This window comes from Macaca nemestrina, chromosome 12, assembly GCF_043159975.1.
Source record: "Macaca nemestrina isolate mMacNem1 chromosome 12, mMacNem.hap1, whole genome shotgun sequence".
Lineage (NCBI taxonomy): Eukaryota > Metazoa > Chordata > Mammalia > Primates > Cercopithecidae > Macaca > Macaca nemestrina.
This window is the reverse complement of record NC_092136.1, coordinates 21,431,365-21,458,874: the sequence shown is the minus strand read 5'-3', so window position 1 is coordinate 21,458,874 and position 27,510 is coordinate 21,431,365. Positions and strand designations below refer to the sequence as shown.

General features: G+C 39.3%; 1 protein-coding gene across 5 annotated transcripts in view; it reads left to right on the top strand.

The window, feature by feature from the left end:
• The window catches only part of LOC105471617 (exostosin glycosyltransferase 2), a 198,864-nt gene that overhangs the window by 107,739 nt on the left and 63,615 nt on the right, over positions 1-27,510 (top strand). For all 5 annotated transcript variants that reach the window (XM_071074814.1, XM_071074813.1, XM_011724183.2 and 2 more), the window contains 2 exons: positions 3,224-3,413; positions 12,237-12,403. In XM_071074814.1, coding sequence (XP_070930915.1) covers positions 3,224-3,413; positions 12,237-12,403 — 357 coding nt within the window. The remainder of the gene's footprint in view (positions 1-3,223; positions 3,414-12,236; positions 12,404-27,510) is intronic.

Sequence of the window (27,510 nt, the reverse complement as noted above, 5' to 3'; positions counted from 1 at the left end):
CATTTGCTATTTCTAGTTCTGCAGTTTCCTCATCTGTAAAGTGAGAACAATAACCGTATCTATCTTGGGGGTTGTTGTGAGTATCTAATGAGGTAATACATGTAAAGCACAGTGCTTTGCACTTAGTAAGTACTCAGTAAATCTTGACTGTTTCAATATCACACATTAAGTCATTTTATACACTTTTTTAAAAGAATCTTTTTGTTTCTTTTCCACTTAAAATGATGTTTTTCAAGCAGGCATTAGTGAGTATTGTGTCAAGAGGGTTAGGTGACTGGGTTGGGGATAGTGATGACACATAGACCATGAACCGTCCCTGGGGATTAATTATGACTTAAATATAGGGCTACTTTCTGACTTCAGTTTCCATAAAGGTCAGGAAGAGATAAAGAATAAAATTTGGGGTAGAAAACTCAAAAAGGTTTCTAGAAATACAATGAGTTGCTAAGGTCAAATACGAAAATCCAGGCACCTTCCTAAGACTACAGTTTAATATTAAAGTGTGATGTCATGGAAACAGAAGGTCAACATTGAAAAGACGGACTTTCCTGGCCGGGCGTGGTGGCTGACACCTGTAATTCCAGCACTTTGGGAGGTTATGGCAGGTGGATCACCTGAGGTTGGGAGTTCGAGACCAGCCTGACCAACATGGAGAAACCCTGTCAGTACTAAAAATACAAAATTAGCTGAGTGTTGTGGTGCATGCCTGTAATCCCAGCTACTTGGGAGGCTGAGACCGTAGAATCTCTTGAACCCGGGAGATGGAGGTTGAGGTGAGCCAAGATTGTGCCATTGCACTCCAGCCTGGGTAACAAGAGTGAAACTCTGTCTCAAAGAAAAAAAAAGAAAAAGAAAAGATGGCCTTTCCTATTGTGTCTTGGTTGTGAAATCTAATTATAGCATGTTGTGGACACTTTGGCTTTAATATCCTGAAATTAGGACCCCAGGAATCGCATTCAGCTTCTCTGAGTTTCCATCCCATGTGTATTCCGTGTGTTTGTGTGCATTTCTCATCCCACACTCTTACATCTGGCAGACAGCCGTTGTCACAAAGGTGGTGATGGGTGTCCATCAGTGATATGGATGAGATTGATAGGGGACCTTGACAATCCCAGAGTATAAAAGGCTGGGAAGTATGTAGCAGCCGTGATAGCAGATAGGACATTTCATACTCAGCCACCTTCTGGCAAAGATGGAGTTCAGTCCTGGGCTTTTTGCATGATAACATAGGAATATGAGTGTAATTAATGCCACTGAATTACACATTTAACAATGGTTAAAATGGCAAATTTAATATTATATCTATTTTACTACAGTTTTAAAAAGTGAACAATGTAATATACCAAAACCTTTATATGCTTTAAGTGGGTAGATTGTATGGTATATGAATCATATCCTAATAAAGCTGGTAAAAAATATAAGAACATTTAAATAATCTTAATTATTATCAGTACAAAAATAGTTTTGCTTACATTGCTGTATTAAAAGTACTTAATATTTTAATGATAGCAAAGAGATTGAATTTCTTTCATTACTTTTTAAACTTTATTTTAAAAACATTTCACACTTAACAGATAAGTTTTGAGAATTGTACATTGAACTCATATGTTTCTCACCTATTTTCACACATTGTGAGCATTTTCTCTTTATTCTCTGTGTTCAGAAATATGCACTGTAATATGGCAGTGGTTTTTGTTTTTTTATTTTTGTCTTTTTAAAAAATTCACTGTGCTACTTCTGTTAATCGTTTGCAATCTGAAAATTCATTCCTCTCATATCTTACGTACTGAGAACTTCTTTAATTTCTTTGATAGATTTATTTCTCCCATAGTCTGTGTTTTCTTTTCTGCAATCTCCTATTAAATGGATGTTGGACCTCCTAGATTTTCTCATTTTTTCTGTCCTTATTTTTCATCTCTGCCTTTTTGTTCACCAGTCTGGAATATTTTGTCATCTTTATCTTGCAATCCTGACCTTTTTTCCCCCGACTGGCAGGACCAACCAGGTAGCAATCCTGCCCTTAAAAAATTTTTTAAACTATTATATTTTTAATGTCAAAGAGTTGTTTCTGTTCTTTGATAGAGCTTTTAAAATAAAAATAGGAATTTATTCTTGTTTCATGGATGAAGAATCTTATCTCCCAGTGGATACAATTTGTTGTTGATGCTGTTTTAATTTCCTTCTGCTACTTCTGTTGTTCCTGTTACTTCTAAGTTCCTTTTCTTCTTTATTCGTTTGGTTTCTGTCATTCATGCTGAAGATGCTCTTGAAATGTCTGTGATTCTAGAATCTGCTCATGATTGAGAGGGAAGCACTGAAAAGCTGATTGGAAGTTCTCTGTGTGAAGGCCAGCTTATTGCCTGGAGGACTTCACTGTAAGATGTTGGGGTGCCGAGCTAGCCACATGGTTGCCAACGCTTTGGGAACTGAAGGGGAAAGAAGGCTGTAGGGCCCATCATTCAGAATGTAGATTTTTAGCCTATATTTTCCTCTCCTCTGTGCCTGTATTTCCCTGTCTAGAGCTTCAGTTTCCTCAGAAAGGAAACCTCCCTTCTCTAGCTGGGATAAGGGACGAGTCGTTTTCTGGCTGAGTAGGATCAAGGGAGGGTTTGTGAATCTGGGCCTCTAACTGCTCCTTACACAGATTTTTAACAGTCTTCCTGTTTTCAACCTTACCGCTCCTCTTACCTCACAAGGTATCTGGTGAGTTTCATTCCTGAGCCCTGTGAATTCCCAGGTTGGCTTGCTTGCCATTGCTGCCTTCCCTCCTGGTAGGTGCCCACGTCTCCACTCTCACTCCTCCTCTGCTATCCCTTCTCTAGCCCTTTCCGTCTTTCAGAAATATCGTAATAGGCCCATCAGCTGTTGTCTCTTCTCCCATCTCTTTGTCCTTGTAGATTTGTATTCTTTTATATTCATCAACTGCCTTTTTATTGGGTTTGGGGAGAGAGTGGAGATAAATGCATGCTTTAGTCTGTCGTGTTTAACTAGAGTTCTTTTCTCAGCTGCAAAAGTTCTCAGCTCCTTTTTCAGTGATATCAGGGCCAAACTTAATTAGTCCATGCAAATTTTGAGGAGGGAAAGACTTTGAGCAGTTGCTTAGCTCTGGGATCAGTCCTGGTAAAAGCCGCCAAGCCTGCCATGTTTGGGTTTGCTGACGATATTGGGTGAGCCATATTGTTACAGCTGCTTTTCTGACCTGTGTTAATCTGTCCTCTTGTAGAAGTGGGGCAGTGTGAGCAATCCACTCTTCCTCCCGCTGATCCCACCACAGTCTCAAGGGTTCACCGCCATAGTCCTCACTTACGACCGAGTAGAGAGCCTCTTCCGGGTCATCACTGAAGTGTCCAAGGTGCCCAGTCTATCCAAACTGCTTGTCGTCTGGAATAATCAGAATAAAAACCCTCCAGAAGGTAAGAAGCCTTAGTGCATCTCTCAGCTGGATTGATTTTGGATGGCCAAATTATTCACATCCTTTGTTTTAAATAAATTTTCCTGCTTTGTCAATAGCAATGCCATTTCTGAGACAGCATGCCTTCATTTTTCTCAGTCCTCTCATTCTTGTTCTAGGGTGGCCCATTTAACTCCAAGCCCTGGCATACTCTGTAGCCACAAGTGTTTGAGGGCTTAGGAATCAATAGGATCAAAGGCTATCAGCCTTGGGAAAACAGATCTCAGCTTCCCTCAGCCATCTCAGCTGATTTGTTTACATGAAAACTCAGTTTAAAAGGCATTAGTTTTCTCCTTTCTTATCTCTGCTCTGATGCTGTACTTTCCTCCAAAAATAAATAATAATAATAAAATAAAAAAGGATGGCTTCACGTCTGATTGGAAAAGTCAGCAGCAAAGCATACCCTGTCCAGACTTCAAGTCAGGTCCTTAAAGAGAGCAATCACTAGAAGTTCCCATTGGTTCTCCCTTAATCACTTTGTTCCTTGCCTTGGCCACCCCTGTAATCTGCTGGCTGGCAGCTAGGGTTGAGGACTATTTGATTCATTGGATTTGTTTTTAATTCGGGACGCACAGAGTATGTTCCACCTGCATTTAGTTTCTCATTCAGTCTGTGTATTACTGATCCTAATCCCAGGGACTTCAAAGCTCCTGCCATTTATAGCCTATTAAAGCCAGGAAGTTTCTGATGGATTAGAGCAAGGAATGAATGAGTTTGAAGTTAGTAATGTGCACCACTGTCACCGATAAGGTCTAGTTTATTGCCTGACAGTAGTATCTACACTTTTTATGGCTAGTCTCTTTTATGGATATACTGAAGTCGGGAGAGTCAACCCTGAAAATGGCCAGTAGTAGATCTATAGTCCAGGCTGGAAGAATACCATATTTCTGGCTCTGTTAGGCAAATCAGAATTTGCCTTGAGAAAATTCTTTAGTTTTTCCTTCACTTCATGAGATGTTTATTCTCTGAGAGAATCATATGCTTTCTTTTTAGATTTAGGGAGCCACAGTTTGAGTAAATAAAACAGCTATTTTAAATGAAGGTCTTATATTATTCCCTGATTTTTAAAAATTAGTTTTCTATGCCAAGATTTGTTTGCTCTTTCTCGACACTATTGCATGGCCAGTTTTCTGGGTTTTTGTTTTGTTTGGTACTTAATGAGGGAGAAGGAAAGGGGTAAAAGAAAAAGGAAGATGTGGGCATCATTTAAGAAGGGAGGGTGAGAATACAGAAAGGAAGGAAAAGAGAGACAATTATAAGGAACTATGTGAAGAAGGAAATTGTTGACTTGGATTTATTCATACCAATTGCCTTTCTCCAGAGTGAAGTGAATTGGATGGTATTGCATTGCTAATTAGTCCCTTCATTTATAAAGGATGAGTTATATTTGTAGAAGGAAGTCTGGGGCCTGTCATTGGGTCTGGAATGGCTTACTGTGTCTTGTGGTAGTCACAGGCCTGTATTTGCTCCTGCATGCAAAGGCCACCAGCTTTCAGAGAGACTCTCAGCCTGCTCCTGCAGTCCTGCCTGAAAGGCAGAATTGCAAATTACAGTGCTAAATGCAAAAGAGGCTTCTCCTTATAACTCCTGATTAGCCACTTTAGGCATAAGGTGAGTTATTTATTGTGAATTTGTGTCACTTCTTTTGGGAAGGTATCGTTGCAAACTGTGAGAAAGGATAACTTTTTTTTCCCCTTCTTGATCTAAGCCTCTACACTGGCACAACTAAAGGCAGTGTAGCAGGAGCCCAGATTTTGGAGTTGGGTGTTCAGTTTTAATTTTTGGTAAGACCCTGCTAAAATGTAGTGGTTAATTTTATGACCAGGACTTTATTTTTAAAAGACTTTGACTCTAGGGAGGAAAAAGAGCCCTTAACTGATGAGGCCCTAATTTTGACACGTGTAGTGACTGGACTGGCTTTTTTCTAACAGCGGTTTTTAGGTCAGGGCTCTGGCTCTGGCTATGTGGTTATTTGGGGAGAACATGAACCATGTTTAATCTTCTGTGGGGTGTTTGTTCAGTTGGTAAATGAGGCTGTCAGCTCTGGTCCGCATGCCAGCAAAGGCATCTGATTTTTCACATACAGCATTAGTAACATATATATTATATATATATATATATATAAAAAAGCAAGTCCAAGTCTTTGAAATATTAGAGGCAAAAGTGATGTTTTTCGCTTTCTCTACATTTACTAAAATAAATATTGTGGTTACCATGTCTGCTGCTGGGAGGATTTGTGTAGGCAGAAATCTACCCGCCTTCCTATTTTTTTTTTTTTTTTCATTCTCCAACCCAACCAAATACTTTTTTCTTTTGGTTATACTTAAGTCCAAATTTCTGGGTTTTAAGTTTAAGTAAATACTTAGACTAGGCAATTGAAATTTCCAGTGAGCTTTCATCACATTGATTTTGAGCTTTGTCAGAAGAAAAGGCAGGCTACTGCCTTTCTTCTTTTAACTGACTTTAGTTTTAAATTTGTATTAATATCAGGAGCCCCCCAGCTTCAGATTGTGATTTGCATAGTCCTTAGCAGGCAGGGTGGTATTGGCTGAGCATGTCAGCAACCCAGGATGGTCAACAGGGGAGTAAAAGCAGCAGCCACCTTCCTTGTGAGCCAAGTTCTAGGACTGCGGGGAGTTGGTTCATGAGACCAGCTGTACACCAGCAACTCAGGCAATTCTGAAGTAGGCTTAAGGTTCGTATGGAGATAATCTGATAATTTATTTTGTGAATCTGTGGTTGTATTTATGATAGTGATTGGCAGGAGGGACTTGGGGTCATCTTCAGTTAACCTGACCATTTTGTAGTACCTTTGCCAAGTTGGAGAAAAATGTCTTTGCTCACATTTCTCTTGGCATCCAACATGGAGAAAACCGTTAATCAATATACTTAAAAAAAGAAATCCATAACACAAGGAGTTCTTTTTCTCCTTTGAGCTGGACTAAAGCTCATACTGTGAAGTTATCAGGTCACCTGGCTCAGCTGTTTGTTTTTCATAAATTCTGCAATGCATTTGAAAAATCATATTTTTCAGGCTACTTTGTATGAATGGAAGGTGACATTTCTATTTTGTCTGTTATAGGTTCACAGGATGAGACATAAGATACAACAGCATGCTGTTTCATTTAGAATTTAAAGGAGTAAGGAAAAAAGACCCCATTTAGGCTAAGCAATAGAAGTTAGGCCTGAAGATTTCTAGCTATGACAGTTTCTGTCTGCATTCTAGGGGTCACCCCCATATCCTTTGTCTAGACCTCTTCATGTTATCAGTAGAGAAGTGAAGTTCATAGGACTTCACAAGAATCCATTTGTGAAGATGATAATGATGTAACCATATTATATACTTTTTAAATCCTAGGAATAGGAACTGTGCTACATGCTTATTATCTCTAGACCTTAGGACAAGCCTGCAACGAAGCTATTATTATCCCCATTTTACAAAAATAAGAAAAATGAAACTCAGATTAGTAATTTGTCAGAAATCAACACAGATCTTTCCAGATCCAAAGCTCACGCCCTTTGCACTAAGCCCCCCCCCCCCATGTCTATTTAGATTACCATTTAGTTGTAGGAAAATCATCTTGTGTTGTCAGTTCTTTGATTTGGGATCATATATAAGAACTAGATCCTTGTCAGGGACTCAGAGAGACAGAAAAGTAAATCTATTTTTTTGAAAAGACTAATGGGAAGGAAAAAACCTCTTTTCTTTTTCACATATATTTTTCTTTCCTACCTCATGCTCTTCTCCTTCTACTGCTCCAGTCCTGATTTTTTTAAAGGTTACCTTTCCAGAATCAAAATTCCATATCAGAATTATCTAAAGGCAGGATATAATTTTAATGCTTATTCTTTGATTGCTGCCCTCTCATTTCTGGCCTCCACAAAAGGGATACTGTCAGAAGCCTGAGGGAATGCTACTTCTCTTTCATGGAGGCCGTTTAATTTGACAAAGGGAAAACATGAAACTGAGAATTCTATTTAGAGTCCTGTCTGGTGGTAATGATGGTCCACAGATAGCTGATCAGTAAAATGGAGACACCTTTTGCCAAAGCCGACTTTTGGCTACTCAGACCTAACTTACAACAGGGAAAAGTAACCGTGTATCTTAAAAAAGCCGTGATTCAGTCTATATTTCTACCTGCACCCCATATCATCCTCCTGGGTCTTCATTGCTCTCTAAAACCTCCCCTTCAGAGACTTCACAGAGGCAAGTTAGTTCTTTGTGGACATGGTCTCAGGTAATTCTTTGGACATATATAGATGAACAGTGTGGAAAGCTGTCTATGGGTTGAATATGCTATACACATTCCCCAATTGTAAGTCCAGATTCCATCCAGTGTAGAGGTACGTTCATACTTAATCAAAGTAGCTAGCCTAGTTTCTCTACATAGTGGAAAGAGGAGCTGTTTGTTGCCTTGTGGAATTAACATGACCAAAGTTCCATGTTCTTTTGTTTTATTAGCGTGTGAGAGTTTAGAGGATTCATGGCAGGGATCTTGCTTCTCTCAAAGTGGATGTGGAAGGCCTGAGCCAGGGGTATACCACTGGATTGTACCAGATCTCAAATGTACCACTTTGACACTGCTACCTAGGGTTCAGAAAAAATGCTCTGGTTCTGTGGGTAGACGCAGACTTTCCAGAGACAGCATGGCTGACATTTAGTGACTACCGCCGGTGTTCTGGGCACTGTGTTGCTGAATACTTTCCCATTCATCCTCACAGTCAATCATGTCAAGATGGTGGCGTCGTTATTCCTTCTTCGTAGTTGAAGAAGCAGGCTCAGGGTGTTTAACTTGTTCAAGGTCACATGACAAGTAAGTGGTAGACCTGGGATCCGAAGCTGTTTCCAAAGACTGTGTTCTTTCTGAGATGTTTGCTGCCTCGTGGAATCCTTGGCCATAGAGCCATCTTGTTTAGTTTCCACCTGATATCAAGTAGAAATCTGACCTAAGTGAGTGCATTTGAAGTAAAAGGGCACATTGTGCTGCCGAACGCAACACATCTTAGAACAGTTTATACCATCAGGAAGTTCTTACCTATTTTAAGTCTGAATCAGTTTCCCTGTAACTTCTACCCTTCCATTTGTCATGCTTCTAACTCTAGAGGCCATAGAGAACAATTCCCTTTTCATTCGATAATCTTTCTGATAGCCCAAGAATATTAGTCAAGGTGCATTTAGGAGACAGAAACCGCATGGTAATTTGAACAGGAAAAATTTAATCTGAAGAATTATTAACTAGTAACAGGATTTGCCTACTAAAGGGTAAAGAGAACTCTAAAGATTATAGAAAATAAACTTGGGAGAGCCCCTTCCTCAGCTAGATCTGAGATTCACACCTTACTAATCACACTCACTGGATTAGTAAAGTTTACTGAAGTGCCACAGGCCAAAGTTGACAAGCAGGAAACCCAATCATGCCCTCATCTACACATAGAATTCAACAGGAATCTGTGAACTTGCTGGGAAACTGGCTAGGGCTTTAGTGGAGCTCACCTGGAGCTACCCACAGGGAGAATTTTGGCTGAGTTGCTGGTGGGGCATCCACATAACTTGCTGGGAAGCTGCCTGGAGGGGTGCTGTTAAGTTCACTGGGAAGCCTGTTGGGGTGTGCTAGAACCTGCTGGGAAGCCGCACCAGGGAAGAGGTGCTACTTACACTTGCTAGAGACAAGTGCCCCTGCCTGCCTGCCTGCTGGCCAGGCACTACTGGAGCAAGAAGTATAAAAGGCATACCAGAACCAGGAAGAAAGCCACCCCCACGCACTGCACTGGCCCTTCAGTGCCCTGTACTGACACAGTGTGACGCCATGCCAGCTGGCAAAGGAGACATGATTGCAGGGTCCAGTTCGGCTATCACTAACAGGGCAATGATGACTACAGTTGAAACTGAGAGGTAATAAAGTGATAAGTGGCACACTTCATTTCTTTAAGCATTCTATAGAAAGCCTGGATACAGATGCCTGCACTATCTTTGTTATTTCTTCTCAACTATTTTCTGGGCTTGTTGGTACTTCTCTTAACGTTGTGGTACCCAAATCTGAACAGAGTCTAACTCTGATTTCTGAGTGTAATCCGGGTACCGTGAACATCCCTGAGATCGTTTCAGGAGATCCAGGATATGGAAATTATTTTCATAATCACACTTAGTCATAATGTATTTTTCCACTTCTTTTATTCTCTCACAAATGTACAGTAGAGTTCTCCAGAATCTACAGGTCATGAGTGACATCATTTCCCACAGCTAATGGAATGTGTGCTTGTATATTTTCATGTATTTCATGTTTTAAAATTTCCTCAGTTTTAATTACTAATATAGTAAGTAGTGTGTTTATGTGTGTGTTTGTGCATGTGTGCACACACGTGTGTGTGTATCCTATATAAACAAAATCTCCTTGGGATTTTCAATAATTTTTAAGAGCATAAAGGGATTCTGAGACCAAAAGTTTTGAAAACCACTGGTCTGGTAGGTAGGGCTATAACCTCCTTCATTTTAGATGTTACGGTACAGGGGTCCCCAACCCCAGGCCATGAACCCGTAGCCATCTGTGACCTGTTAGGAACCGAGCTGCACAGCAGGAGGAATGGTGGGTACCGCCTGAACTCCGGCCTCCTGTAGGATCAGCGGCAGCATTAGATTCTCACTAGAGTGAGAACCCTATTGTGAACGGCTCATGCAGGGATCTAGGTTGCGCGCCCCTTATGAGAATCTAATGCCGAATGATCTGAGGTGGAGTAGTTTCATCCTAAAACCATCCCTGCCCCACCTTCCCCCCCCATTCATGGAAAAATTTTCTTCCTCAGAACTGGTCCCTGGTGCCAAAAAGGTTGAGGACCACTGTTACAATGTATTCATGTTTTACAAGGATTTGGAAATGGTAGTTGTGTGACAGGGATTTTATTTATCTGATATAGGAAGTAGGGATCAAGCAAGAATAAGAATGCTTGCTGGAGAAAGTGATTGAACCTTACTAGTTTTGTTCCAGATCCAGAGAAACATGGGATTCTGAAGCTGCAGGTCCTTTTTGGTCTTTTAATGCTAAACAGACTTAAGTTCAAATACTAGCTTTATTATTTTCTGTGTATCACTGGGCAAGTTAATTAACCTCTCTGAGCCGTGAAAATGCTACTTTGTAAATAATTCCTGCCTCATAAGGTTGTCAGGAGGATTGAATGACAGTGCATCTGTAAAGCATCTGGCATATATTAGTTGCTTAACAAAGTCCACTTCTCCCTTTCCCTCTGCTTATTCTTGTCCTGAGAAGAATGGACTTGCTTAACATCCCATAGATAATGCAGAATTCAGGCCTCCAGTCTTTCAGTCATGTGTTCGTGCATTATTCCAAAGATATTTATCAATTATGTGCCAAGAATTAACTATAATTAACTGTTGATATTGATGAAAAGGCAGTGGCCCATAGGGTTATTTCTTTGGTCATGGATTCAGCCCTTTCCCAAACATACTTTTTGAAGCTGACCACTCTCTTTTAGCCTCTGTGCCACAGGTTTATTTTAAGACCATGAATCTCTTCCTTGACTACAAGGCCTCTCACTTGCACAGGCCCCTTCCGAGACCCTGGGAGTGCCACAACAGTGTGTTCTACAACCAGTTATATTACAACTATGCAGAAGTAAAACATTTTATATGCAGTCAGTTAAGACAGCTTTTCCCTACTGACTTTCCCTGTATCATACTTCTCCTTCATTATGGTGACTTTGGAGTGGCCATGAGCGCTTTGGGACTTCAAGACCCACAAAAATGAGATTTTTCTACAATGTCATGATGGACTTTTTGAAAGCAGTATGATACCTAGCCTTCCTATTCTCGTTTGATAAATGTGTAACGAACAAACTGCCCTCTGAGATCTATGGACATGGGTACTGTACCAAAGAAGTTTGAATTTCATGCTCTGCTAAATGCAGCGTTTTAAAACAAAGAACCTGTGGTTCAATTACTCCAGTCATTTCATAAAGTAGAATGGGGAAAAAATATAAGGCAAGTCATGGGTTGGTGCTTCTTTCGTGTACTAGAAAAATCCCACATAATTGGACCTAGAAATTTGATATTTACTTTGTAAATTGGTCATGATGAGAAACCAAACCTAGTGAGTCAGGGGGAGGGGATACAGTGCTGAGTTAAGGAAGCTACACTCATTCAATGAAACATACTTTGATGAAGGGTGGATTTTAGCGGCACCGAGAGCTGTTTGATTGCATGACGGAGGTGGGCACGCCGGGGCAGACATCTTCAGCGCATACACTGTGTTTCCTAGAACAGCTGCAGGCAAGTTTTCAGCTAGGATAGACTTACCTGGAACTATTTTACAGAGCATTTAACACAGGTGGGTAGAGTTCTGATATTAAAGTCTTGATCCTGAGAATGAGGTAATGCAGACTTTATTTTTCTTCCTGTCATTGTGACCTTGGTCGAGTCGTTTAGCTTCTCCGCCTCTCAATTGTGAGTTGAAGCCAATTTGCTCATTCTAGTTAGGACAGTGTTGAGAATTAGTAATGTTACAAGGATTTAGAGAGGATAAATATGTATGTATATTGTATGTGTGTATATGTGTTGTGTATGTGTGTGTGTGTGTGTATGTACAGTACATATAGTTTTTATAATAATAAAGATGCATCTGTGAGAATCTCCCCTGGCACAGTTGTACCTTTGGATTTGATGAGAGCCATGGATAGAAGTTGATTCTTCTATCTCATTTGTGATGTCATGCTTTTACTACTTTATGTCCTCACAAAATTAAGAGAATAGTAAATACCTTTTCCCTTTTTCCAGATTCTCTCTGGCCCAAAATCCGGGTTCCATTAAAAGTTGTGAGGACTGCTGAAAACAAGTTAAGTAACCGTTTCTTCCCTTATGATGAAATCGAGACGGAAGCTGTTCTGGCCATTGATGATGACATCATTATGCTGACCTCTGACGAGCTGCAATTTGGTTATGAGGTAAGGAGGTTTTACACCTTATGTTTATATGTTTAATATTACTTTCTATGACTGCTTGTCTTTCCTAAAAAAGAGTATTATATTTCCTTCTTAAAAGTCAGAATTCCTAAAATCTGCCAGTAGAGTCCAAAAGGTGTGCATAAGAGTGTGGGTTATGAAGCTGTTCTGTGAAGCACTGGAGAAACCCTATTCCAAAATGGCAACTGTGCCCTCCACTGGTTTTGGGAACTCCCAAAGAGAGTCCCAGGGGACAATTTCAAAAGAGCATCTATAGCATTTAACAAGCACTTAATTGATGTCTCCTTGAATACCACTTCCTTTGACTCAAGCAGCTGGGCACTGCAGCAATAAAAACATCAATAAGTGAAGAAGCTGGCGACACTGACAAACAAAGCAGACCCTGTTGATGGCTTTCTTTCTGAGTTTTAAGTGGAGAGGCTGGCTGCCTGTCTTTAGGGAGAAACATTCCCTATCACCGTTTATTCAATGAGGCTGATGGATTAGGCTGGGTTCAAGGGTTAAGTATGGAGACCAGTAAAGGTCTCCCCAGGGGAAAGTGCCAGAGTCGAGGCCTGGTGAAAAGCAATAGGAATTGATGGGCCCTGTCAGGGTGTACGTGAGATGCATGATGACGACAGGCGGAGGCCTGCGGCTGGGGGTAGAGGTGGTATCAGACTTAAGCACGCAGAGTGTTCAAGTCATTTAGCTATAGCTGGCTCAGGGGAAAGGGGAGTGAGGTAACCATTTTCTTTAGTTAACTGAGGATTTGTTGAATTTGGGGTTCTTAAATCATACTTTTTTTTAATGAAGCTATATTTAGTACATGTATTTATTATAGAAATGTATTTTTAAACACTTAAATCGAAGGTGGATTTTAAGGGAAAGGAAAAGGAATCCACTCCCCCCGACACTTATCACCACCACCAAAAATTAAAAGCTCAAGTTTTCCCAGGTTTTTTAAAAAACGTAGCTTCATTTGAGTGTAAAAGAAATTGTTATGAAATAGATTGATATGTAATGCCCTGGGTGATGTAGTTACTGACCAATGAAAGGCATGAGAGTAGTTAATAAGACATACATTCATCTTTTTGGATTTATTTTTATTCGTAGAAGATGACTTTTACAGCATAGTGTCTAGGGTGTTGGATGATATTTAGTATACTATTATTCCCATTTTAAAAACAAATTGCCTACTTGTTTTTCTAATCAAGTCATGGAAAAAAGACTAATTTTTTTTTTTTTTTTGCCAGTGATTTCTCTCTTCATTGCATATAATGGCTTCAAATGCTACTCATCTGTTTATTTTTGTGGCAAAAGAGAGGTGGAAAAAAGGAATGTTCAAAACAGCATGGCCAAGATGGACAGAGTGCTGTCTCTTTAGTATTTTCAGTTGGTCTAAAGGAAGACTACTAAAAGAAGGGTGGGCTAAATGTATTCCTTTGATTTCTTTCAACCCTGAGTTTGTTTTAAGCAACTAAGAATATGTTAACGAGAGGAAGTTTTGCAGCACTTAAAGGGACTGAACTCGAATCTTTACCTCTTTCCTCTGATTACTTGTGTTTGATTCCATATTACCTCTAAAGAAGTAATTATTAGAAGAGTGAAACCAGGAAGCTTTCTTATCTCTGTTAGTCAGAATCTCCAGACGCTATGGAAGGAACAACTTTGATAACAACCTTGTATATACAACTTACTATGTTCCTGTCAACGTCCTGAGTGTTTCCATACATTACTTATGATCTTGGCCCAGGCCTGCAAAGCAGGTATGTTTTTCTCGTTCTGTACTGAGACTAAGTAAGGTTAGATAACTTGCCTATAGTCACACAGCTAATAAGTGGAAGAATTGGGATTTAAATCCAAATTTTTCTGACACTGTGCTGTCTTCCCTGAGGATTTTACTGTGAGTGACATTTGCCTGAGATCAGTGGTCCTCAGAAGTAGTACTTACAGTCATCAGCATATCATTTGCCTGTCACAAAATTATTTTGACTCTAAGGCAAACAAATACATTTTTTAGGTACCCCTACCATTGGTGCTTTAGGGCTTCTGTGCCCAAATTCCTGCTGTATCACTGACCGATTTATGATGACGAACAGGTTATTTAATCTCTCTGGAACATAGTTCATTCTTATATAAAATGGTAATGACAGTATCTACTTCATGAGGTTATTATTTGCATTGGATGAAATTACATAGTGCCTCCCACATGGAAAGTGAGATTCCCCAGTCTAGGTTGGGTTCAGAGCACTCTATACCTCTTTGTGAGCAAATAATGGTGAACTATGTTGTTTAGTGTCTTTTTTTCCTTTTGGAATGTAAGCACCAAAGGGCAGTAAGTACACCTCCTGTGTGATGGACAGTAGACTGTACACTTTACAGATGCCATGTTAGCTGCTGCTGCTGTTATCATTATGACTACTGCTATTTTCATTATTCCATTCATGATTCTACTATGATTCACGAAAGAGATTGTTGTTTTTATTATTCAGAAGGGACATTTCTATCTTGAAGAAGGGACTCAGTTTAGTGTTGAATCAAGAGACAAAAGATCATGATGCTTCTAAATCCTGCTTTTTATGCTGAAGCCTAGGATTGATTTTCATGCAGGAATTGGGAGCAGGCTTGACTGATTAAGGGAATAAATAAGTAAATATTTACATCCTAAGGGAGTTATATTGGATCCCAGAACTACTATTTTGTGGTGTTATCACAGTCCCTTGGGATTATATCTGTCTTGTTAATCTCTACTCATCCTTCAACACTCAGCTCGGCTGTTACTATCTCAAAGAAGCTTTCAGAGAGTCCCCAGTCAGGTTGGGTTCAGAGCACTCTGTATGTCTTTGTGAGCAAATAATTGTGAACTATGTTGTTATAGTGTCTGTTTTTCCTTCTAGAATATAAGCAGCAAACGGCAGGAACCATGGCTCTCTTATTCATTGCTGTGTCCTCTGTGCCTAACCCAGTTTATTGTATTCAGTAGTTAATTCAGTAACATTTGATTAATGAATAAATCTCCCTTACCAACACACATATGAAAGATATAGAAAAGATTATTCTGGCCTGTATGCCCTTCCACTTTACCATGATCCATAATCTGGTTACATCCATTTTGGAAAACAGTTTGGAGTTTAAAATGTTAAACATACATCTACCTTATGACCAGCCATTCTTCCCATGGGTATTTACCCTAGAGAAATGACAACTTATGTCTCTACAAATACCTGTATGCTAACATTGAAAGCAGCTTTTATTTGTAATAGGCAAAAACTGGAGAAAATAAAACAATGTCTATCAACAGTTGACTGGATAAACATTGTGATACATCCATAGAGTAGAATATGGCTCAGTAATAAGTAAGAAGTAACTATTGATACATGCAACAACATGGACATTTTTCAAAATAATTATGCTAAGTTAATGAAGCAGGATGAAAAAGAGAACATACTTTATGATTCCATATATATGAAATTCTAGAAAGTGCAAACTAACCCTAGAGATAGAAAGATCAGTGGTTGCCTGGAAGGTAAGTGGGAAGGGTCAGGCTGTAAAGGGCAGGAGGGTAGAATAACAGAGGGGTACAAAAAACTTTTAGGGGAAATGGATATGTTCATTATTTTAATTGGGGTAATGGTTTTACTGGTGTATACAGATGCCAACACATGTCAAATTATACACTTTAAATAACTATTTATTGTATATCAGCTATATTTCCAAAAAGCTACAAGAAAAGTTACTTATACTCTAGCAGTAGCATAAAAACTGAAATACTTGAAAAATTCAACAAAATGTGTGCCAGATATGTTTAGTGAAACCTAAAAAATGTTGCCAAGAGAAATTGAAGAACAACTTCATAATTGGAAAGATATAGCATGCTTGTGGATCCAAAGACTCAGTATTGTTACCATGTAAATTCTCCCCAAATTGTATAGATTCAAAGAAATCCAATCAAAATCCCAGAAGGCTTTTTGTTATTGAAATTGACAAGCTAAAATTGAAATGGAAATGCATCAGACCTGAAAAAGTCAAAGCAATTAAAAAAATAATAACAAAGTTGCAGGACTTACACTCCCTATTTTCAAACTTGCTATAAACCTACGGTAATCAAGACATGATAGTATTGGGATAAATTTAGATATATAGGACAATGAAACAGAATAAAGAGTTTAGAAATGGACCACACATGTATGGCCTTGTACACTTGGTGGGAATGTAAATTGATACAACTGTTTTGGAAAACAGTATAGATGTTTCTTAAAAAACTAAAAATAGAACTGCCATATGATCCAGCAACCCCACTTCTGGGTATACATCCAAAGGAATTGAAATCAGTATATTGAAGAGATATCTGCACTCTCATATTCATTGCAGCGTTGTTCACAATAGCGAAGATATGGAATCAACCTAAGTATCCATAAACAGATGAGTGGATAAAGAAAATGTGATACATATGCACAATGGAATACTATTCAGCTTGAAAAAAGAATGAAATTTTATCATTTGTGACAACATGAATGAATCTAGAGGACATTATGCTATCTAGAGGGCAGGCACAAAAAGACAAATATTGTATTATCTCACTAAATGTAGAATCTAAAAGTCCGACCTCATTGAAGTAGAGAGTAGAATGGTGGTTACCAGACGTTGGAGAGAAAGGCGGGTAAAGGGGAAATATTGGTCAAAAGGTATAAAGTTTCAGTTAGAGAGGAGGAATAGTTCTGGTGATCTATTCACAGTAAGGTGACTATAGTTAGTAATGACATATATTATATTTCAGTATTGCTAAAAGAATGGATTTTAAATTTTTCCACCACAAAGAAATAAGTATGCAAGGTGATGGATTAGTCTGATGTGCTTATCTACAATGTGTATGTGTATGGAGCTATCACATTGTACCCCACAAATACATATAATTATAACTTGTCAATAAGAATAACTTCTTTAAAAAAGCTGAATAGGATTAAACAGAGGGGGAAAGGGTGGGTTGAGCAAAAATTACTGCTTGAAACATTTTTTAAAAGATGATATAGGCTGGGCGCGGTGGCTCACACCTGCAATCCCAGCATTTTGGGAGGCTGAGGCGGGTGAATCATGAGGTCAGGAGTTTGAGACCAGTCTGGCCAATGTGATGAAACCCCATCTCCACTTAAAATACAAAAAATTAGCTGGGTGTGGTGGTGTGAGCCTGTAATACCAGCTACTCAGGTGGCTGAGGCAGGAGAATCACATGAATCTGGGAGGCAGAGGTTGCCATGAGCCAAGATCGCACCATTGCACTCCAGCCTGGGTGACAGTATGAGACTCCATCTCAAACAAAAAAATAAAATAAAAATATAAATAAATAAATAAGTAAATAAAGGATGATACAGAGATATAAGATAACACACACAAAAATCCTCAACATCATAGTCATTACAGCAATTTTAAAATAAAAGCACAGTGAGTTTACCACTATATCTCCACTAGAATGGCTATAAGTAAAATTAAAAAGAATGACAATACTGAGTATTGATGAGGCTGTGGAGCAACTTGAACTCATACATTACTGGTGAAAATGTGAACTGGTACAACCAATTTAGAAAACAGTTTGGCATATAAAACATTTTTTATATGACCCAGCTTCCAAAAGAAATAAATATGTGCAGACATACGTCTACATAAAGACTTATCCTTATAAGATCCCTAAACTAGAAACATCAGCTGGTAATGGATAAACAGAATGTGGAATATCTATACAGGGGAGTACTACACAGCAATAAAAAGAAAGAAATGGATACATGCAGCAACATGGATAAATCTCAGAAGTGTTATGCTAAGTGAACAAAGTCAGAGGTTGGAGGCTACTGACTGTATGACTCCACGTATATGAAATTCTCGAGTAGAAAAAACTACATTGCCAGGGCTGGGGGATAGGATCGACCACAAAAAAGCAAGAAGAAGCTTTTCAGGTGATGGAAATGTTTTATATTATGATATGGTAGTGGTTATAATAATTATATACACTTGTCAACACTCAGTGAATTATATCTTTAAAATTGATAGTTTTTATTGTAAGTAAACTCTTTCAAAACTGGAAAAAAATTTGTGGGATGCACCTAAAGCAGTGCTTATGGGAAAATTATAGCATTAAATGCTTATAAAAAGAAGTAAAGTCTAAAACAGTGACCAAAAGTTCATTCCATTTTAAGAACCTAGAAAAAGAAGAGTAAATTAAACTCAAAGCAAGTAGAAGGGAGGAAGCAAGGTAAATGCTAAATTAGTGAAGTAGAAAACACCAACAGAGAAAATTTACAGATCCAGCATCTTATAGCAATAATCAGAATGTTCCAAAATTACTCATTATACCAGGAACCAGGAAAATTGCAACTTCAATGAGAAAAGATAATTAACAAATGCCAACAAGATGACACAGATGTTGGAATTATCTGATAAAGATTTTTAAAAGGTTATCACAAAAAAGGCTCTAATAAGCAATTATGAGTACTGTTAAAACAAATGGAAAACAGAAAGTTTCAGTAAAAAGAAGATATAAAGAAGAACTAAGTGGAAATTTCAAAACTGATTGCAATACCTAAAATTGAAAACTCACTGGATGGGCTCAGTAGGAGAATGGAGATAACTAGAAAAAACTGGAGAACATGAAGATAAATCAATAGGAATTCTCCAGTGTAAACAACAGAGAAGAAACAGATTGGCGAAAAATGAACAGAGCTTCAGGGACTTGTGGGACAATCACAAAAGATACAATATTGTGTCATTAGAATTTCAGAAGAAGAGAAAGAATGTGGGACTGAAGAAACATTTGAAGAAATAATGGCTAAAAACGTCCCAAATTAGCAAGAGACATAAATGTACAGACTCAAGAAGCTGAACCAACTGTAAACACGCAAAGAATAAATGGCATAAATTTACATAAATTGTATAACCTGAATAAATTGTAGCAATACTTCTTATTTCAGATAGTAATTAGAAAAGAAGAAAAATAAACTGGTTTATATATCCAAGTATATATACATAAGGAAAGGAGAAAATATGCATAGGTACCACATTCTTTGCTTCTGTTGCTTGATCTCCAGACCATAGTTAATATTTGTAACTTTCTTCTATCCATTCCATGTTCCCTTCCTTCCCAACCAGCACCCTTGCATATTTACTACAGACTCAATTTCTTTAATGTCTCTAATACTATTCAGATTTTCTTCTTGTGTTGGTTTTGATAAATCGTATTTTCCAAGGAATTGTTCATTTTTTCTAAATTACAAAATGTACTGGTATAAAGTCATTCATAATATTCTCTTATTGTTTAAAGCCTGTAAGATTTGGAATGATATACTCTTTTTCATTCCTGATACTGGCAATCTTTGTTTTATCTCTTTCTTGATGACTCTTGTTGGAGATTTATCTATAATCTTTTCAAAGAATTGATTTTTTTTTTTTTTAAAAGACAGAGGGTCTCACTCCATCACCCAGGCTGGTGTGCAGTGGTATGATTGTAGCTAACTGTAACTTCAAACTCCTGGGCTCAAGTGATTCTCCTGCCTCAGTCTCCCCAGTTGCTAGGACTACAGAATTGTCCCACTATGCTAATTTTTTTTTTTTTTTTTTTTTTTTTTTTTTTGGTAGACGGGGTCTTGCTATGTTGTTGTGGGCTGGTCTTGAATTCCTGGTTTCAAGGAATCTTCCTGCCTCAGCCTCCCAAAGCACTGGGGTTACAGGCATGAGCCACTCCACCTGGCCTCAACTTTTAATTTTTGTTGATTTTTCTCTTGTGCTTTTTTTTGTATTTAATTACTACTCCTTTCTTGATTAATTTCTTTCTCTTCTTTGATGAATTTACGTTGCTGTTTTCTAGCCTTTTGACTTGATAGATCAGCTCATTGAGTTCAATATTTGTTTTTCTAATATATGCATATAAAGCTATAAATTACTCTTCAATTGCTGCCTTAAGTGCATTTCCAAATTTTGATGTGTCATATTTCTATTGTCTTTAAGCTCAGAATATTTTCTGATTTCCATTGTATTATCTTCTTTGACCCATAGTTATATAAAAGTACATAGCTTATTTTTGTCAAATGTTTAAGTTAATAGTTTTCTTACGTATTTCCGGCTTGATTCTACTGTGGTCAGAAAATATACTCTATGATTTTATTATTTTAGAATTTGTTGAGACTGTGTGGCCCCATGAAAAGTCTATTTTGGTAAATGTTCGATGTGTGATTAAAAAGAGGGCACATCTGCCACTGTGGATTTAATGTTCTTACTAGGCCAGTTAGGTAAGTCTAGCTACCTCAGCACCTTTAGCATAATCGAAATATCCCCTTGCCGTTGCTTGTTCTCTGAAATAAGCATCTCTATTTCTTCTTTTTTCTGTAGCCTTTTTCATTTCTGTAATAGTTAAATTCATTATCCTACTTAAAATTAAAAATGGTTTAAATACAGTATTTACTATAAGAGAATCAAAGAGAAATCATGCACCAGACCTTTTTAGCTGTTGCCCCAAAGAATTTTTAAGAGGCCTGGAGAGGCAGCAGTCTCCCATTTGGGAATTTTTAAGAAAAGGAAGCCCGCAATCCCCCAGCATTTAGAGTGGTTTTCCTAGTTCTGCTTGGACACAGAAGAATAGACCAAGTGATTTCCTGAGATCCCTTTGGGTGTAATGATTCTAAACCATCAGAAGTACAGCCAGATCTGTAAGGTGTGATTCTGTGTGGAAAAGTACCAAACTTCAACGCATAAAAAATGTCAGATTCCTTCACTTTCTTGTGGAACACAGAGAGACTGTGTGTGTTAAGATAAGGGTGTATTTGCTGGTGATAGCCAACAGCATATTGAAATTGAAGAAAGAAATCAAGAAGTTATTTTAATGGAGGAGACAGAGCCGAATATGGTGAACCAGATCTTACTTCGTTCAGGATTCTAACGATACCTGTATTGAGGAATAACATGTAGATTCAAGCCCTGGACTTCCAGCATGTTTTTCACAAGTACGAAGGCATCCTAAGGCAGTGCTTATGTTAAAGAGTTGGAAGAATTGATTTACAGAGACCATTTTAAAGCAACTGGCTCCAGGTCTTGCTAAAGGAACATAAAGCAGTAATTAAAGGCCAGTTCACAGATTGCACACTTCCAAGAGCTATGAGAGAAACTTGGGCCTAGTGTAAGAGGGAAGAGATGTAAGATAAATGATGAGGGGAGATCTACCTGGATATTAGCTTGCAAATTGATAGTGAACTCTAGAATCACTCTCCAGGAGAAAGTTATTAGAGCCACAATAGTCCTTTCTCCATCCTTTGTCAAATCATTGCACAAATAGATGATGCCAATACGCTCTATTGGGATACACAGACGAGGCTGTGGCACACTAGATGTGACCCACCCGAGGCCTCACTGCTGATGGGTGAGGATTAGATCTTTACATGCTCATTACCCATTCATAGCACCCCAGTCAGAAAGCTCTGTTTAAAAGAAACACAGTGTCAGAATGTGAAGATCTTAGGATCATCCTGTCACTTCAGGCTTTATTGCTGAGAAAACTGAAGGGCACAGGGGTTAAGTTACATCTTTGGGTTAAAGTTAAATGTACATTGAATATAACCCTTAAAGGTACACCATAGCAAGTTCTTGGGAACGAAAGGCTAGACCGTGTAGGAAAGCCCGTTTTCTTCCAGCGTCTGTGACTTGAGCACACAGACATTTGGACCGAATACTGGGTATCATTATTTATTTAATTGGAAGACAACAGAGGGGTTATTTGTGTGTTTATATGGATCGTATTTCCTGTTGGAAGGCAAAGGGCTTTGGGAAATGTTCCATTCTCTCTCCAGCCCTGAAATCAGGAGCTAGGAATGATCTTCTCTGGCCCTGCGTGTTTCTGACTTGTTTGACAAGCTCTAGTGAGCTACCAGATGTGGAAATTCTTTTCAGCCTGGGATAATTTATTTATCTGTTTATGTATTTTACTAGGAAAGTATCTATTGAGTTCTTGATACTCATTTGCGAGGGACTCCTAGGGGAACAGTAGCAGCGTATAGTGTTACTTGAATGTTTGATTTTTTTTTTCCAAGGCTGTCTGCTTTTATTTCAGATCTGAGAGCTGGGAAATAAAAAGCAACTTATTCCTCCTCCCCTCCTCCACCTTTGAGAGAGACAGTTTAAAACATGTGGCAGAAAATGAGCCATGGAGACTTGGCTGAATGTATGAATCTGTGAATTTATTTTTTCTTTCATTCTTTGATCCTCATTTCCAACGATAAAAATTACTAGTAACACTTAAGTGTTGAACATTTTCACCTGAGAGATGTGAAATGCTCTTGGCTAAGAATATCCATTATAAAGTCAGCGAATGAATTCCTGTTCATGTGAGAATAGGAAGTCACCAAGAGCAACTGTGTGTTGTTAAGCACACAAAATACTGATGCTCTCCCTTTTACAACCTGGGTATCCTGTAGGTGATAGCATTGGTAATACCTCCTGGGTGTTAATACATTGTGAGAATTTATTTGTATTACTTTGTTCACAACTTCCCAAGGTAATAACAAGTAAGTACTCTCAAAGAACCATGGAAGACCACAAAATAGCATGGAATGCCCCAGTTTTTTCATGAGAACATAAAACCATCTTTGAGTGGGGTTTCCTGGTGCAGGAAGCACCAAGTAGAAAGACACCAAAGGAGAATGAGCTTGGTGTGTGTGGTAGCACAGGGGAGCCATCAGCATATCGATGTGGCAGAGTGGGAATTTTGTTTTGGTGAGCAGTGGAAGCTAGCCTGCTTAGGTTAATAGAGGGCCAGCGAAGGCACAGGCTAAGAGGTCAACTGAAAAGTTTAAAGTGACAGGCAGAAAAGAGTTGTTGTAGGTTTGTAGAGAAGTATATGGTAAAAGCCATCAGATCACAGGATGACTTAGAGGTTGCAGAGACTGTAGATTGTGCTAGTGGAAAATCTATAGACTTAGTGTTTGAATGGATTGAAGAACCAAGGGGAAAGAAAAGACCAGCTTACTCCATAGCTCAGATTTAATTAGTGATGAGGGGGCTTCGCTAATTGGAGAATTCCAGAGCTGAGATGCTGTATAACATTTATGTTTTAAACAGAATTAGTAACACTTATGGCTTTCTACATGTGTATCCAACGAGAGTAGGAGAGATTATAGAATCTGCAATTCTTTTTTTTTTCCCACTCTGTTGTCCAGGCTAGAAGGCAGTGGCACAGTCTTGGCTCACTGCAACCTCCGCCTCCCGGGTTCAAGCGATTCTCCTGCCCCAGCCTCCCAAGTAGCTGGGATTACAGGCACCTGCCACCACACCCAGCTAATTTTTTGTATTTTTACTAGACATGGGGTTTCACCATGTTGGCCAGGCTGGTCTCAAACTCCTGACCTCAGGTGACCCGCCCACCTCGGCCTCCCAAAGTGCTGGGACTACAGGTGTGAGCCACCGCACCCGGCCTAGAATCTGCAATTCTTAATAAATGATTCCACTTTTTCTCTTCTCACTACAACAACTGAAAAATAGAAATGACGTATCCTAGAATTAGACTTCATAACTTCTTTAAAAACTAGTAGATGACTGGGTGCAGCGACCCATTCCTGTAATTCCTACACCTTAGGAACCCAAGGTGAGAGGATGGTTTGAGGCCAGGAGTTCAAGACCAGCATGAACAACATAGTGAGACCTCATCTCTACTAAAAATTAAAAAAAAAATAAAAAATTAACCAAGTGTGGTGGCACTCACCTGTAGTCCCAGCTACTCAGGAGGCTGAGGTGAGAGACTTGCTTGAGTCTAGGATCGCGCCACTGCACTCCAGCCTGGGCAACAAAGTGAGACGCTGTCCCAAAACAACAAATAAATAAAAATTAAAATGCAAAGCAAGTCTTGGACATGCTTCTCACAGGCTTGTGCTTATGATAAGAAATTAACTGCTTACCTGCCTAGATTTACACCCCAGAATCCTAAATGTGAAAATGTGCCTCGGTCTGTTGGGAATCCAGGAGGGTCTCTGCAGAAGGGTTTTTCTTTACAGCACATGGAACCTCCTATCTCATCTTGCCATGGATGGGCTCTAGGAAAGGCTCACCCTTTGAGTTCATCTTGGGCACAGAGAAACTCGGTTCTTACTTACATAGCTGAGGCTGATAAAAAGGGGCCATCCCTAACAGAGGAACCATAAAACAAAGTACATACCTGCAGTGCATCCACTTCCAATAAATATACTTATTGAAAGTATTTCAGCTTTCGGTGGGAACCAGCACCTCAGATTTTCATTCCTTGACCTCTTGTGTGACTCAGATCGTTGAGCCTAAGTCTGACCTAGCAATGACTGGGAAGATTAGGAATTAAAGTCTTTCTTTCTTGTATCTGAATGGTGGCCTGTACCCAGAATGCACTGTGGATCCAGTCTGGGAGTTAGCTTGCATGGCTGCTGGTGTGCTGCTGGCACTGGAATTCACACTGAGCCAGGCCTGTTTTTGGCGAGCACAAGGTCAAACCTTGCCAGAGCTGCACTAGATCAGCTTTTGTGCTAGGTCTGACACTAAAGCTTTACAGTGTAGCTAGGACCACTTTGCCAAAGTTGAGCTTTTAGAAAACTATAATTTTTTTAGCCCTGTTCTTTAAGTTGATGGGTGTGAGCTCTCTTTGAGCCTTGTGTATGTATCTGAGTAAGCAACAGTTCCCCCGAGTACCTTTCCTTAGCCTGGCCATAATGTCAGTACAGTGTCGAAAAGAACATATCCCTGTCTGTTACCTCCATTTTTCACTTTTTGGAAGTACCTGAAGGGTTGCCATTATAGAGACTATTGTCTTTAGAAGAGAATGGGCCACAAACAGCTCATTTCTGTGAGTGTTCCCATCTGTCAGGTACAGTTAGAGCTTCCCAAAAGAGACAAATGGAAAACTATGGTCAGAGGTGAGTCATTCTTTCTTAGAGGATCATCTCCCTGGAGTATTTTTCACATTGCTTCAGGCTCCCTGTTTTTCAGCCTGTAGGAGAGCTAAATAATCGGTTAGGTCTGTCCTATCTCCAGCTTGCATTGATTTACACCCCCAAGACTCACAGGGACCTGGAGGGAAAATAGTTCATGTGTGCCATGGCTACAGCAAGTGCTGCTGAAAGAAGATCCCAAGTAGTGGGCCAGAAGCCCAGGGAGGTGCTGAGGGAAGCCGTAGTAAAGCCTGACCTCTCAGAGCTTTTCCAAAGCACCCAGTCCCCATTGGAGAACAAGTCAAACAAATGTTAAGGGAAGGAAATCAAATATGTTTGCTGAACATTGAAATAACATCTGATCGTTGAAAAAAAGCACCTAGTTGGGAATCACAAGAGAGTGGCACTTTTTTCTTCCCCACTGAGCAAATTAAAACAGCAAGTTCAGAATTTGTTTATATAGCCATTAATGAAACATCCAAAGTAGGACTAGCAGCCTCCCTGCCCCACAGAGAAGGGCACATACTACCTGCTGGCACATCTGCCTGTCTGAGGGTCTCTCCTCCTCGAAGACCCCCATTCCAGATAAGTCCATTCCATTGGTTTTAGTATGTTTTCCGTTTTGTACCAAGCAGCCCTAGTGAGGAAAGAGCCCTGCAGACCTTTCCATAGCCAGCGCTGTGTGTTCCGCACCCTCACCTCACCCCAGGATCTTTCCTGTCTGCAGCACCATGGAGGCCACCTGGTTTTGTATCTCTGCCTCAAAACTAGTGCTCATAATATGGGATCATTATTTTAAAGAGGTGTTGGTACATTTGATGGTTTAAAGAATATGTACTTTCCCTCCCCCTGTTCTAAAGGAGATATCTGCAATGATATTCCAACCCTGAAAGGATCCATATGTTTGAGGGTTATTGTTCCAAAAGCTGCCTGCTGTCTCACTGGGATTGATTACAGGGGAGCTTTGGCTGCTTCAGGAATTCAGAGCTTCAGAATTTGGCTTATGGTTTGGGGATGTGGGGAATTTGTCTTCATGGGCTGCTTATCTGTCTTAATTGTGATAGAGATACTCCAAGGAGATGTGTGGGCAGGACTGGGCCCAGGGCCAGGGGAAGCCAGAGCAGCCCCAGGCCTGAACTCCCCAGTTCACTCAAGAGGGCAGTGTATGTAGCATTTGGAGGAAAGCTCTATCATTTCTCCTGAATATGAAGCTGTACCCATTCATTGCAAAATTGTACAACTGCCTGCAAAATCGTGAGTTTCAGGCAGTGGTTGGTGATTGCTATTGCATTAGACATAGTGATTCTATATTTGGGGAGAATAAAGAGAAAGAAAACTTGAAGGATCAGAGTAGTCCCAGACCTTAGAAATGTCACAACTGTGAAACAAGTCTCTAGAAAGCAAGATGAACTAATCAGTGTGATATTTACAGCTCATCTCTCAGATCGTATTTATTTCTTGGTGCAAGAAAATTGGTGCTTAGGGTTCACATTAATCATGATTGAAATATATTTGCTGCTGTCTGTTGGCTGGTTTAGATCAAGAGTTGGCAACCATTACTAGTAGTATTTCTAGGTTTCCAATCAGCCTTTGGGCTGAAGATTTGAGGGGTTGGGTGGAGGTCATGACCACATGTTGACACTGTGCTTGGAGAGGGAAGGAAGAAACTGACTTCTCACAACTAGGGCCACTAAATACATCCACAGCAGAGATCTGGGCTTGATTGAAAGCCTTTTCTCCAGTGTGGTCCATTCATGCAAGAATTGTATCTGCCTTGTTTACCACTATATGCCTAAATGCTTGACACATAGTAGATGCTCAGTAAATATTTATTGAATTAGATGTATTTGGACATTGAATTTATATATACTTCCTGTCAGTAGAATTGTGAGGGGTTGTTCAAAGTATAATGATTCCATATTCCATATTCAGTGGAAAAGTCCTGGTCTTTTCCTTGCTGACTTTTTCAACAAATGGTACTGAAAGATTGGACATCCATGGGCAAAAATTTAACCTTGGCCTGGACCTCACACTTTCTGCAAAAATTAACTGAAAGTGAATCAGATTTAAATGTAAAACGTGAAACCATAAAACTTTTAGGAAAAAAAGGAGAAAGTCTTCAGACTCTAGTGCTAGGCAAAGAGTTCTTAGATCTGACACCAAAAGCATGAGCCATTAAAAAAAAAAAAT